This window comes from Chiloscyllium plagiosum, unplaced genomic scaffold (assembly GCF_037043375.1).
Source record: "Chiloscyllium plagiosum isolate Xiang-an unplaced genomic scaffold, Cpla_swu_hap1 HiC_scaffold_31, whole genome shotgun sequence".
NCBI classification, from domain to species: Eukaryota; Metazoa; Chordata; class Chondrichthyes; order Orectolobiformes; family Hemiscylliidae; genus Chiloscyllium; species Chiloscyllium plagiosum.
In genome coordinates this window covers 18,969,671-18,983,994 of record NW_028270169.1, presented here as the reverse complement: position 1 = coordinate 18,983,994, position 14,324 = coordinate 18,969,671, and the positions used below count along the sequence as shown (strand labels likewise).

The 14,324-nt window shown below is 38.7% G+C and overlaps 1 protein-coding gene across 8 annotated transcripts in view; it reads right to left on the bottom strand.

Moving 5' to 3' along the window:
- Positions 1–6,799, bottom strand: part of synrg (synergin, gamma) — a 110,714-nt gene extending 103,915 nt beyond the window's left edge. For all 8 annotated transcript variants that reach the window (XR_015752328.1, XR_015752329.1, XM_043718368.2 and 5 more), the window contains exon 1: positions 6,761–6,799. Coding sequence is in view for 6 of the 8 variants with exons in the window: in XM_043718368.2 (XP_043574303.2) it covers positions 6,761–6,797 (37 nt within the window). In the remaining 2 variants the exon portion in view is untranslated. The remainder of the gene's footprint in view (positions 1–6,760) is intronic.
- Positions 6,800–14,324: the final 7,525 nt, after the last annotated feature.

Here is a 14,324-nt window from a genome sequence, read left to right as displayed (position 1 = left end):
CATAATGAAAGATAAATGCATCTGTTCTGCTGTGCACTAACAGTCACTGACTGTTAAACAATCCAACGAAAATTTAACAAATAAAGAACAGTTGAATAGTGGACAATAATTAGCTTGTCAATTATATTCCTCACTTTTCCGATTTAAAATGAGTAATAATCACACAATATGTTCACATGTAATTTGAGAAAACAATACCTTTGCATTTTCTGCTAAACACACAAGGGCACATTTTACAAATAAGCACACCACAGAATTTAATTCTGCAATGAGAATATTAAACACCTTTCTTGAGAGAAGTCATGATTGATCTCATCTGAGTTAGGCTGCATCACAAATATGGCACACCAATTTGAGTAAATGATTGAACTTCCACTATTCAAGCTATCCTATCTCCTCAGTCATTAAATTAGAATAGCTGAGAAATGTACCATGTTTGATCCAGTTTGTGCTGAGCTACTGGATTGCCACTGCATCAACAGTAGGTGTATTTCTGAATTAACTGATCTTGGTTGGGGGTGTAGAAAGGATATTAGAACTGGCTTGAAAATCCATGAAGAAACCTATCCAGGACTTCTAAAACCAATCACCATCCAGAAGCACCACAGCAAAATTCTGCAAGGGTTGGATTGAAATGGCACAGATGCCTTAATTAATTAATAGCATACTCTTGTCACCTCATTATTTGTGCACAAGCTTGAAGAATGGCCACACAAATGAGTTAAAAATCACACAACACCAGATTATAGTCCAACAGGTTTAACTGGAAGCACACTAGCTTTCAGAGCACCGTTCCTTCATCAGGCGATTGTTATGAAGGAATGGCACTCCGAATGCTAGTGTGCTTCCAATTAAACCTGTTGGACTATAGCCTGGTGTTGTGTGATTTTTAACTTTGTACACCCCAGTCCAACACCGGCATCTCCAAATCACACAAATGAGGTACTTCAGGATAATTAGACACCACTTCTTCAAAGAGGTAGTATCTTAGAGAAAAGAGAATATGACAGAAAAAGGAGCTGGGGCAAAACAGAATTTAGATCACGTGTCGAAAATAGGTAAAAAGAGATGTGCAACTAGCATAGCTTTGCAGATATTGTATGTTTTGAATAAATCTCAAGCTTTGTCCTTTTTCACCAGAATAAGAATTCAACATGGATACCCTGTGCCCAAGATCCATGGTGCTGACTACATTATACTTCCATAGCATCAATGGTAACAAACACTTGAACTGATAAAAAAAAATCTCCCCGCGTGTCGCTTCAGTGCAATTCACTTTAAATATTACTGCAATGAAATGTTAGCTCAGATGAAGAGAGCACAGATAGGGAACTAGAAGTGCACAATACGAGAAGTGGTTCTGTTGAAAGGTTACTTTTTGATTTTTTCTGTGCTAAAAGGAAACAATTAAAATTTCATGAATCCTATGGAAATTTGGCAGAAAGAAGGATGGAGGGTATGGACTACAACGTACACAAAATGTCTTGAAACTCATTCCCTATCCTGAGCTATCTAGTCTCACTGGGTATTCTAGTTAGCTCGAGTATCTTTGGTTGGGTGGTTTCTCAGCATTTGTGCTGCCAATTGTGTTTCAACAGCTCCAGGCAGAAAGTGCAAGCATACAGATAATTGTCTTAGTGATGATGCTGCAGCCTATTTGTGGGGCAATCATTACTTGACCTCAGAATGGAGCTATTCCCCACACAGAGTAAGAACCTTGAGTGAGAGAGAAAGGATGGAAAACATTTTGTTTAAAATGCAACTGACTGAATTAGAATACAACTACACAATGTAGATGTCAGGGTAAAGGATCTGGTTAATAATTAATTACTGAAACAATTCTTTTAAAAAGTAATTTTTGGTAGTCACTACAATACAGGAATGAAAGTAAAACAATTATTATTTCCAAGAAAATAATGGAGCTGCCTCAGACTTAAATTGAATACCCAGATATATTTATTTGTCAATTCAGTTTCTTAAAATTTCCTTTATAGTGTTGAAACAATTTCCTTTATAGAGCAAATCACCATTTGTCTGAATTACAGGCAACACTACACTGTTTGAGGCATTAGATCAGGAAGCATTTGCAGGAACATTAATATTAAACATAAATATTTATGGGCAGTATAAACCTGGAAATGGTTAAAACATGTTTATGTCAGTCTTTGTTATTTGGAATTGCAAATTTCATTCAGGAGTTGCAATGGGCATGATTTCCATAAATTGTAAAATAATTGAAGAGCAAATAATGAACTAGACAGTCCTGTATCATGGCGCTTTCGAATAAAAGCCACAATGACTATTCTGTTAAAACAGGAATACTAAACATTGGTGTGATAAAAATAGAATTTTTTGTGATTTTGAACAGAATAAATTCGTAGAAAAACAGCATCAGCTAGTCAGGTGTCACAGACCACAGAGTGGAAATTTTCTTTCTTTTGTGACTTTTGTATATTAAAATGTGTATACAGCCAATGTTTGCAATGCCCTGCATGTAGTCAGCCCTTGCCAACTTAAAAATCACAACACCACGTTATAGCCCAACAGGTTTAATTGGAAGCACTAGTTTTCAGAGCACTGCTCCTTCATCAGGTGGTTGTGGAGTACACAATTGTAAGACACAGAATTTATAGCAAAAGATTACAGTGTGATATAATTGAAATTATACTTTCAAAAATATCTTGATTGTTTGTTAAGTCTCTCATCTGTTAGAATGACCATGTTAGTATCACTTCTTTCATATGTAAATCAAAACTTTTTTTTTTTTTAAAAGTTACATTCTCAGGTTAACTTTAACAATCGGTGTCTGCCCAGATAATGTGTTGAAGGTGTTAGCCCCCTGTGTGCTGCTGTCTGTGCCATAATGTTTAGACTGATCTAATTTAAAAAATGAGTTAGAGATATGGACTTAAGTAAGGCGTTCAACAAGGTTCCCCATAGGAGACTGGTTAGCAAGGTTAGATCTCATGGAATACAGGGAGAACTAGCCATTTGGATACAGAACTGACTCAAATGTAGAAGACAGAGGGTGGTGGTGTCGGGTTGTTTTTCAGACTGGAGGCCTGTGTCCAGTGGAGTGCCACAAGGATCAGTGCTGGGTCCTCTACTTTTTGTCATTTACATAAATGATTTGGATGCGAGTTTAAGAGGTACAGTAGTACGTTTGCAGATGACACCAAAGTTGGAGGTGTAGTGGACAGCGAAGAGGGTTACCTCAGATTACAACAAGATCTGGACCAATGGGCTGAGGAGTGACAGATGGAGTTTAATTCAGATAAATGCATGGTGCTGCATTTTGGGAAAGCAACTCTTAGCAGGACTTATACACTTAATGGTAAGGTCCTAGGGAGTGTTGCTGAACAAAGAGATCTTGGAGTTCAGGTTCATAGGTCCTTGAAAGTGGAGTCGTAGGTAGATAGGATAGTGAAGAAGGCATTTGGTATGCTTTCCTTTATTGCTCAGAGTATTGAGTACAGGAGTTGGGAGGTCATGTTGCGGCTGTACAGGACACTGGTTAGGCCACTGTTGGAATATTGCGTGCAATTCTGGTCCCCTTCCTATCAGAAAGAGGTTATGAAACTTGAAAGGGTTCAGAAAAGATTTACAAGGATGTTGCCAGGGTTGGAGGATCTGAACTACAGGGAGAGGCTGAACAGGCTGGGGCTGTTTTCCCTGGAGCGTCGGAGGCTGAGGGGTGACCTTATAGAGGTTTACAAAATTATGAGGGGCATGGATAGGATAAATAGGCAAAGTCTTTTCCCTGGGGTCGGGGAATCCAGAACTAGAGGGCATAGGTTTAGGGTGAGAGGGGAAAGATATAAACGAGACCTAAGGGGCAACTTATTCACGCAGAGGGTGGTAGGTGTATGGAATGAAATGTCAGAGGATGTGGTGGAGGCTGGTACAATTGCAACATTTAAGAGGCATTTGGATGGGATATGAATAGGAAGGGTTTGGAGGGATATGGGCCAGGTGCTGGCAGGTGGGACTAGATTGGGTTGGGATATCATCAGCATAGACAGGTTAGACCGAAGGGTCTGTTTCCATGCTGTACATCTCTATGACTATGACTCTATTACATCCAGTCTAAACATCATGGTACAGACAACAGCACACAGGGGGCTAACACCTTAAACATATTATCTGGGCTGACACCAATTGTTAAAGTTAACCTGAGAATGTAACTTTTAAAAAACATTTTGTGATTTACATATGAAAGAAGAGAAACTAACATGGTCATTCCAACAGATGAGAGACTTAACAAACAATCAAGGTAGTTTTCAATGTATAATTTCAGTTACATCACACTGTAAACTTTTGCTATAAATTCTGTGTCTTACAATGGTGTACTCCACAACCACCTGATGAAGGAGCAGTGCTCTGAAAACTAGTGCTTCCAATTAAACCTGTTGGACTATAACCTAATGTTGTGTGATTTTTAACTTTGTACACCCCAGTCCAACACCGGCATCTCCAAATCTTGCCAACTTGTTTAGTATAAATGTTCGACTCAAAAGCAATTTTCCTGCTTGCCCAAATGCAGTCTGCTATCTCCATATAAGGGATCTTCAGCATGCCTTGCTTTATGAATTCAATTCACTGACAATTTTATTTAGGTTGGATAGGAGGTTGGCAAAAGGATTAAAAACAGATTAATGGTTAATTGTTTATAGGCCATTAGTTAAATAATGATGTCAATCAGATATCTGAAAATGGATTGAGGTGGATCTCAGAATTTGCTTACGACACAAAAGTAGTGTGAGATGACTGACTGAACTTCAGAAGGATAACTATTGGTTGAGAACACAAATGTAAGATGATACACTTTGAGAAGAGTAAATGGGATGAGAGAAAAAGCAGTGAAAACAATTAAATTTTACAAGGATTAGAAAGTAGGATGGCTTAGATTTGGAGATATTTTTCTACAAATAATAACCTGTTCAGACATATTATAAAATGAGATTCACCTGCAACAATAATTATACAGAACCATAATTTAACAAATAGCAAAAAGCAAACATTCAAAACTTGCATTCTTAGAGCAGCAAAGCAAAAAAAAATTCTAAAGCACTTCACAAATCTATGTTAAAATAAAAACTGACAAAGTTAAAGGAGGAGATATTAGATGGGAGCCAAAACTTTGGTCAAGTAAGTATTTTTAAGCAAGGTCTTAAAATGACTTTCTACAAATTATCAGTTAGGCTGTAATTACAATACAGTATCTAGAATCAGTCACTAACTTCAAAATGTTTTTTTAAGGCTATGAGGAGAATAGGAAACTAACTGAATAGACACCAGGAAAGAGCAAGGAACAGAGGTGTTTAAAGCAATATCAAGCTTTATCGTGTGTATTGAGAAAACTTTTTTTCACTGTTTAGTAAACAGTTAAGTGGAAAGCAAAACTTTAAGTACACCAAGCAAAACATTAGAAAAAAGTGATTTTACAACAGCAATGCCCTACAAGCAGCACCGAGGAAAGCAAAAACAAAATAGTTTTTGAAAGTGATCCAAATAATTGAAAAATAGCAATATAAAGACATTAGAAAAATGCAGGAATGGGATTTTAGAAAGTTCCATGATCCTGCACAGACATGATGAAATAAATGGTTTCCTTCTGTGGCATACTAAAAACCTGTCCAATATGGAGAATTATGAACAAATATCGCCATTCCAATCTCATTAACACATCATCTGCTGCAGCTTCAACCTGACCTGATCTGATTTGATAGAAGTCATCTTCATTAGGATAGTTTCAATATAAAAAGAATCCTTATAATTACAGGATTTTTTTCTTCAGTCTATTAAGATTTTATATGCTTCATCTTCCATATAAAGCATAAATAACTGATTTCATGAGCTTGTTGAGAAGAGTTCAAAGAATTATGGACACAGCCAACCCAGTCAGCGTGAATTTCAGATTTAATTAGTCTGCTGTTTTGCATCCTGGTTACCTTCACTCTCTGGCATATTATGTACTGATGGATAAATTGGAACAAGCATTTTTAGATAATTATACACTGTGGTCTAGTGCTGTGGGTTTCACTCAGGTCATGAGGTAAGTATGTATTTAATAAAAAGTGATTTGCTACAATTCAAAGTTAAATCATTAGACAGAGTTACGCTAACCCAAGAGCAATTGTGAATACAATTGTAGGTATCAGCTTATGGAGGATTCAATCTGTGTATGGAGACTGTGGCCAGCTGTGAACTTGGGAGAAGTCCCAAAGTGCATCAGGCTTTCTGAATGTCCACAGCGAACTTAATATCCCAGTGTCTGTAAGTTTCAGGTTGGAGGGGATGACCTTTTAGAGGGAGAGAAGGGGGGAGTGAAGAAAGAGAAACAAGAATGACATCAAAAGGAGGTCTGACGTTTTAACTATTTTTAAAAGTGAGAGGAGAAGGATTAAGATGGCTTCATTCACTCATTACAGAAAGTACAATCAACAGCAGATGTACATATACTTTTAAATCTACTGGATAAATGACAGTTCAGATATAGAGAGGCACAGGTGTCATCGTCATTAGAACATTTACAAGCACTTAATTTTTTTTTAACATTTCATATTTTGTACGCTAAATTCAATACAGCTCATTTGAAACTTACAATGATATGTTCCAAAGAAACTCATGCAAAATTAGGCCTTGGCAACACATGATTAAAGATTATTGTTATTACATCGCATGTAATGAATCACAAATGGTGCAAGAACACAAATGAATCAAGATATGCATGGTAGAACTGCAATATTGCCATACATACCTTGGGGAGGAACTAATCCCCCTGATACTGGGAACATGAAGCTGTAACCAAAGTAGAAAAAAATAAAATTAGCAAAACAGATTTTCACTGGCAAGAGCTTAAACTGATGTCCCTGCAACCTATATTCCAATGAGAGAAAAGTCTTTATTACCAGGATTGAAATAGTGTCCTTATATAGTTTTAAAATGATACTAGGTGTTTGAGAGAGAATAATAATAAAAGATATGGGCAGGAGGGACATTCAGAGGAAGGACAGAAATGGCAAAATAGATACGATGGCCAGACTGGGCTGTTGCTATGTTGCAACATGCAACAATTCTACACAAAGTTACCAACTCTGTGGAAAGGGCTATGAAGGTTCCTCGTTTGGGATGGTGATTGTTGTATTCCTTTTTTGAAAATGGAGTCTGGAACCTCGCCTACTTATCTTTCAGTGCCCATAGAAATTTCTAATTTCATCCCCTCCTGTATTATGTTGATACCAACGAATAAATGACAGAGAAAATCAGAAAAGTACGAATCATTTTCTTAACAAGTTACTTGTTATATTGATGTTCCAGATGCCAGAATTTGATATCATGAAAAACTCAATCCTTTTGCTCCTTTTTAGGTAGCAGTAAGGATAATGCCCACCATAAAAGGTCACACCTTCCATGTATGGTGCTCCGTAGTAGTCTATTTTATAAAGTAATGTATTTAAATGTCTTGAACATCTGTGCAGCACTGGGATCTGTACTAAAGCCTTACTTTGAAACCACTGAAGCTTTGTCTTACGCTTTAATGTTTTACGGTCAAGGAAAACTTTCTAGGGTATCACCACATTATAAATCCTGATCTCAACCAGATCATTAGAAAAGTTTCACTAATACCTCAAGGCAAGACCACAGGACAAAGGACCTGCACATTTTTCACTACTAACTGTAACATGTATGAATTAATCATAGCATAACACTGGCTGTGAACTGCGAGCCAGCCATCTCTTACTTAGCAATTTATTATTTGTGAGGCTATGGAGGAGAGAAAGATACTTCAGTGATACATTTATTCATGTTCATATCCATATTCACATCTGGATACACGGAGCAAATGCTCCCACCATCCCAAGAGTTTGCCATATCTTCAGAAGGATTTAATTACTTCAGGACTGAAGGATTTAATGTCTCATAAATAACAACATTTATTACTTTGTACGACCCAAACACACATTTCCGACAGAAGATTCTTAATACTACTGCATTAGGACAGCATGTTTGGAACAAGAAAACTATCGAGTTCACTCATATCAGTAATGGATAGTTTCAAGGACCAAACCTGCAGAATGATAGCATTGGCTCTGGGAAGACAATATTACTGGCAAACACAATGAAGCAGGTTTTTCCACGTACATCTATAAGCTATTCTGCAGTAGAATACATTGTGACTCATACTTGAGAATCCATCAGGACATCCTAGACTTACATTTTTAAGGATAATCAACCATTGAATTTAATACCGAAAGAGGTACGTAAGCTACAAAAATGCAGCAACAAGGTTACTCATGTAATGTGACTCATAACAGCTTGAAAGAGGGTAAGTGCACTAGTGCGGGCTCAGTAGGAGCATTTTCAATTCTAAATCAAAAAGCGTTGGGTTCAAGCCCTACTCCAATGATTTAATATCCTCATTTTGACTTACACACTGTACCAACTAGAGTGTTGCATTGTCAGAGGTGTTATCTTTCAGATAAAATATGAAATGGTCCTTCTGCCTTCACAGATCAATAAGCAAAAAAATCCCATGCCACCATTGAAGGAAATATGATAAATTATCTCCATTTTCAATGCCATAACTATCCCTGGGCTAACATCATTATTTAGTATTTTAGTCACAAGGTAAAATTACCTTGTTGTCGTGAGCAAGAGACCTTGCTGTCTACAGTGTTTTCTCTAATACTCTTTCGAAGTAATGCATTGGCTATGAACCATTTTAAATTTGTGAAAGACTTACTTCTAAAACCAATGGCTGATTATTCCCATGTTTCTTACTTTTAAGTCACAGAGATCTGTTACATAAACCCATCCCAACCCCACTAATCACTATATTTGACACCAATATTAATCAAATGCATTGAAAACATGGTGACAAAAATTTAACAGCAGATTCCTCCTTGAACACTTTATTCTTTCCATTCAATAGTTTCCTCTAAACCTCACTTCTGGTGGTTCTAGTATTAAATATTTTCATAAAGTGCACCAAAAAGTGCTCAATTTCAGTTAGATACTAGTCTCCAACCAACACCATTTAGACTAACCTGTCTAGATACATCACCATTTGTAATAATAACCTGAGATAAAGAAGCAGGACTAACACAAGCACAAACCTCATTGCCCCATGCACTAAAAAAAGTAGTGAATTCCCACATTCAACCATGAACCAGAAAGCAGTCCTAACTGGAAAAGAGAGAGATCAGCATCTAAAAGACCGGAGGGAAAAATTACAAGATCACTATGCAGCTAGGCCATACAACACTGTCTTAATGATGGTACTGTCTTTTCAAGGGACACATTTTGGGGCCGCACAGTGGCTCAGTGGTTAGCACTATGGCCTCACAGCACCAGGGACACGGGTTTGATTCTGGCCTCAGGCCACTGTCTGTGGAGTTTGCACGCTTTCCCCATGTGTGTGTAGGCTTCCTCTGGGTGCTCTGGTTTCCTCCCATAATCCAAGATGTGGAAGTTAGGTGAATTGGCCATGCTAAATTGCCCATAGTGTTCAGGGATGTGTAGGTTAGAGGTAAATGTAGAGAAATGGGGAATGGGTTTGGGTGGGATACTCTTCGGAGGGCCTGTTTCCATGGTGTAGGGATTCTATGAAATGCATTGGGACATGTGTGAGGTCAACACCACAGACAGAAATGCTCAGTGACTATCTCTTTCTTTGGTTCACCAGAAATACTCAGAACAGCTGACATTCTATCAACTATCAAATCCAGAAGTCAAGATATAATTTAGCTATCATCCTAGACTCATAGAAAACATGAAATATTACTTCCATCATTGAATACAAAAATAAAATTACAACTGTAGGGTATCTCTTGGCTTAAAGAGTGCTTCTCAAGCATTGAAAAATTGCAGTGGATGGTTCCACAAATTGTCAAAGCTTTAAATTGAGAGAATTGTTACAAAAAAAAACTCACTCATATAAATATTGCTGATGCTGGTATTCTAAAATAAATACTGAAAATGCTGGAAAAACTCAACAGGTAGGTGGCATCTGTGGGGAAAGTAATAAAATGAACATCTTATTTATGAAGGGTCACCCCGACTTGAAATATTAACTCAGTTTCTCTCCACAGATGCTGCCTGATGTGAGTTTATCCAGCAATTTTTGATTTTATATACAATATCTGTCTTGAATGTATTTTTTCTTACCAACTGAGCAGTTTTATTGAGTAATTTCAATATTCACCCCATTACTATATCCATCCAAGCAGCTCCTATGGTCATTTTGTCACATTGCCACCTTGTATCATGTTAACAATTTTAAAAAGTATTTGTTTTGGGGCAGGTAACATTGGTGAGACACTAATCAGCTGTGTTAAAATCATGAATTCAAGTTGCTCCTTAAGCACCATAACACTAAGTTTTAGAGCCTCGTTTATTTTGTTGCCCATTAAGTACTAACACCAAAGACCAAAATTAGGCAAAAAGAATTGGAATAGAAATGGGCTCAATTCTCAATGATAGTAAAGGCAGTTCAAAACATACCAAAAATGAAATAGTACTCAAATCAGAAATTAAGGTTATATGTATAAAATAAAACAAATAGCAATTGCTTTTGGTTACATTTTATTTAAGACATTAGCACGGCTCTGCATTAAATTTGAACAAATGATTAAACATCATAAATATCGTTGGTTTACCAGATGAGAGAGATAAGATTGGATATGGGCTAAGAGATTACTTGAGACAGATGGAACGCAGTGGGCTAGAGTTTAAGAATGCATTGCTACACTTAGGATAATAACCACAAATGCTTTACAGGTCTTTGCTTATTCTTATTTACATCATAATTAAGTAGTAATCCTTATTCACAAACATTCCACCTTCCTTACACAGACCAAGTCAGATATACATAATTTACAATTGGAAACCCATTCAAATTGCAGCTGTTTTACAATGCAGCATATATCCCTCCATATTTCTTTACAAATATCAAAAGATGAATAATAACAAAACCTAGACTGCTCTAAAAGTCTGGGCAATTTTCCTTGCTCGGCTCTAATTTTAAAGGATTGTCGATATGAGATATTTTTAACATGGATCATAGCATTTCAACAATATTGTCAGTTCTGCCCTACATCAATGCATTGCTTTGTTCATTGTCTGAAAAGATCAACACCATAAAGAGGACTTCCAGTATTGTTTAAACTGGGGCATTGTGTAAATTAGGAAGAGGAATGATGTCCTGACTATTATGCAAGTTCCAGTCTCAGCACTTTTGTTTAGGAAATCTCACCAGTAGGAAGGAGAAATGTATTTCAAATATGAACAGTTGTCCAATAAAACAAATACTGCTTTCATGTTTTCTAACAAACTGATTGAACAAGCTGAAATATAAATATTACTATTTTAAACACAAAATGCCATATATACACCTTCATTTAATAGGCCAGTGTTCAATATAGCTTGTGGAACAATATAAGAAGGACAACTGTAATATCATGTACAGATCAGTAATCTATAAATTAAGATCATGATGCTTTGAGGGATGCACTGAAAGACTTGGGATTATACAATCATAGAGTCACAAAGATTTACAGAACAGAAACAAACCTTTCAGACTATCTTGTCCACACCAACCAGATATCCTAAAGTGATCTAGTCCTAGCTGTCGGCATTTGGCCCATATCCCTCGAAACCCTTCCTATTCACACACCGAGTCAGATGACTTTTCAATGTTGTAATCGTACCCTCCTCCAACACCTCCTCTTTCCATCCACAGACTACCCTCTGCGTGCAAGAGATGTTCCTCAGGTCCCTTTTAAATATTTCTCCTCTCACCTTGAACCCATGCCCTCAGATTTTGGACCCCCCCCCACAACCCAGGGAAAAAGGTCTTGGCTATTCGCCCTATCCATGCTCATGTTTTTATAAATCTCTGTAAAATCACCCCTGATGCTCCAGAGAAAAAAAGCCCCAGTCTATTCAGCCTCTTTCCATAGCTCAAACCCCTCAATCCTGGCAACATCCTTGTAAATATTTTCTGAACCTTTGCAAATTTAACATCTTTCCTACAGTAGGGAGACCGTAATTAAACATAGTATTCTAAAAGTGGCCTCACCAACATACAGCCACAATATGACATCCGAACACCTATACTCAATGCACTGACCAATGAAGGCAAGCATGCCAAATGCCATCTTCACCATCCTGTCTACCTACAACTCCACTTTCAAGGAACTATGCACCTCCACTTATTGTTTGGCAACACTCCTCAGTCCCAGGAGCATCTCTGGTCCATATTCTCCAAACAACCCACCTCCCAGTTGCCAGCCATTTCAACCCCACCCCTCTAATTCCCCCAATGAAATGCCCTTCCTGGACATCCTCCACCACCAACATTAGGCCACGTGCAAACTGGAGGACGAACACCTCCTCTTCCACCTCGGGAGCTTGCACTGTGGGTGGCACGGTGGCACAGTGGTTAGCACTGCTGCCTCACAGCGCCGGAGACCCGGGTTCAATTCCCGCCTCAGGTGACTGACTGTGTGGAGTTTGCACGTTCTTCCAGTGTCTGCGTGGGTTTCCTCCGGGTGCTCCGGTTTCCTCCCACAGTCCAAAGATATGCAGGTCAGGTGAATTGGCCATAGTGTTAGGTAAGGGGTAACTGTAGGGGATTGGGTGGGTTGCACTTCGGCGGGTCGGTGTGGACTTGTTGGGCCGAAGGGCCTGTTTCCACACTGTAATGTAATGTAATGTAATCTAATCTAACCTTATGTTCTCAACATAGAATAGAACAGCTCCAAATCTTCCCACCCCTAGGGGCTAGGCGACATCATCAGTGCTTGGGAGCCTCCTGCGAAGCGCTTCTTTGATGTTTCCTCCGGTGTTTATAGTGGTCTGTCCCTGCCGCTTCCGGTTGTCAGTTTCAGCTATCCGCTGTCGTGGTTGGTATATTGGGTCCAGGTCGATATGTCTGTTGATGGAGTTTGTGGATGAATGCCATGCCTCTAGGAATTCCCTGGCTGTTCTCTGTCTGGCTTGCCCTATGATAGTAGTGTTGTCCCAGTCGAAGACAAAATACCATGCAAGGACTGCACAAAACACTATATAGGACAAACAGGAAGACAGCTAACAATCCGTATACATGAACATCAACTAGCCACGAAACGACACGACCAGCTATCCTTAGTAGCCACACACGCAGACAACAAGCAACATGAATTCGACTGGGACAACACTACTATCATAGGGCAAGCCAGACAGAGAACAGCCAGGGAAGTCCTAGAGGCATGGCATTCATCCACAAACTCCATCAACAAACACATCGACCTGGACCCAATATACCAACCACTACAGCGGACAGCTGAAACTGACAACCGGAAGCGGCAGGGACAGACCACTATAAACACCGGAGGAAACATCAAAGAAGCGCTTCGCAGGAGGCTCCCAAGCACTGATGATGTCGCCTAGCCAGGGGACGAAACGTTTGCAACAAAAACTTCCAGCTCGGCGAACAGAACCACAACAACGAGCACCCGAGCTACAAATCTTCGCACAAACTTTATCAAAACTCTCCAGAGAATTACCATTAACTGTACAAGTCCTGCCTTGGTAAAAACAATGACTGCAGATGCTGGAAACCAGATTCTGGATTAGTGGTGCTGGAAGAGCACAGCAGTTCAGGGCAGCATCCAAGGAGCTTCAAAATCGACATTTCAGGCAAAAGCCCTTCATCGGTTTGCTTTACCAAAAGGAAACACGTCACATTTATTTAAATTAAATTCCATCTGCCACATATTAGCCCATTCGTCCATCTGATCAAGGTCCCATTATACTCTGAGGTAGCCACCTTCTTCACTGTCCACCATCACCAACAATTTTGGTCCCATCTGCAAACTTCCTAACCATATCTCCTATATTCACATCCAAACCATTTATATAAATGACGAAAAGCAGTGGACCTAGCACCAATCGTTGAAGCACACTACTGGTCACAGGTCACTAGGCAGAAAAGCAATCCTCTACAACCATCATCTGTCTTCTACCTTTAAGCCTAACCTTGCTAACCAGTCTACCTTGCTGAACTTTGTTAAACACCTTGCTGAAGTCCATATAGAGAACATCTACCACTGTCTTCAGTCTTTATTTGTCACTTCTTCAAAAAAACTCAATCAAGTTAGAAGCCACGATTTAATACACAAAGCCATGTTGACTAGCCCTAAACAGTCCTTGCCTTTCCAAATGCATGTAAAGTCTTTCCCTCAGAATTTCTTCCAACAACTTACCCATAGATGTCAGGCTCACCAGTCTATAGTTCCCTGGCTTTTCCTTGACACCTTTCTTAAATAATAACACCACAT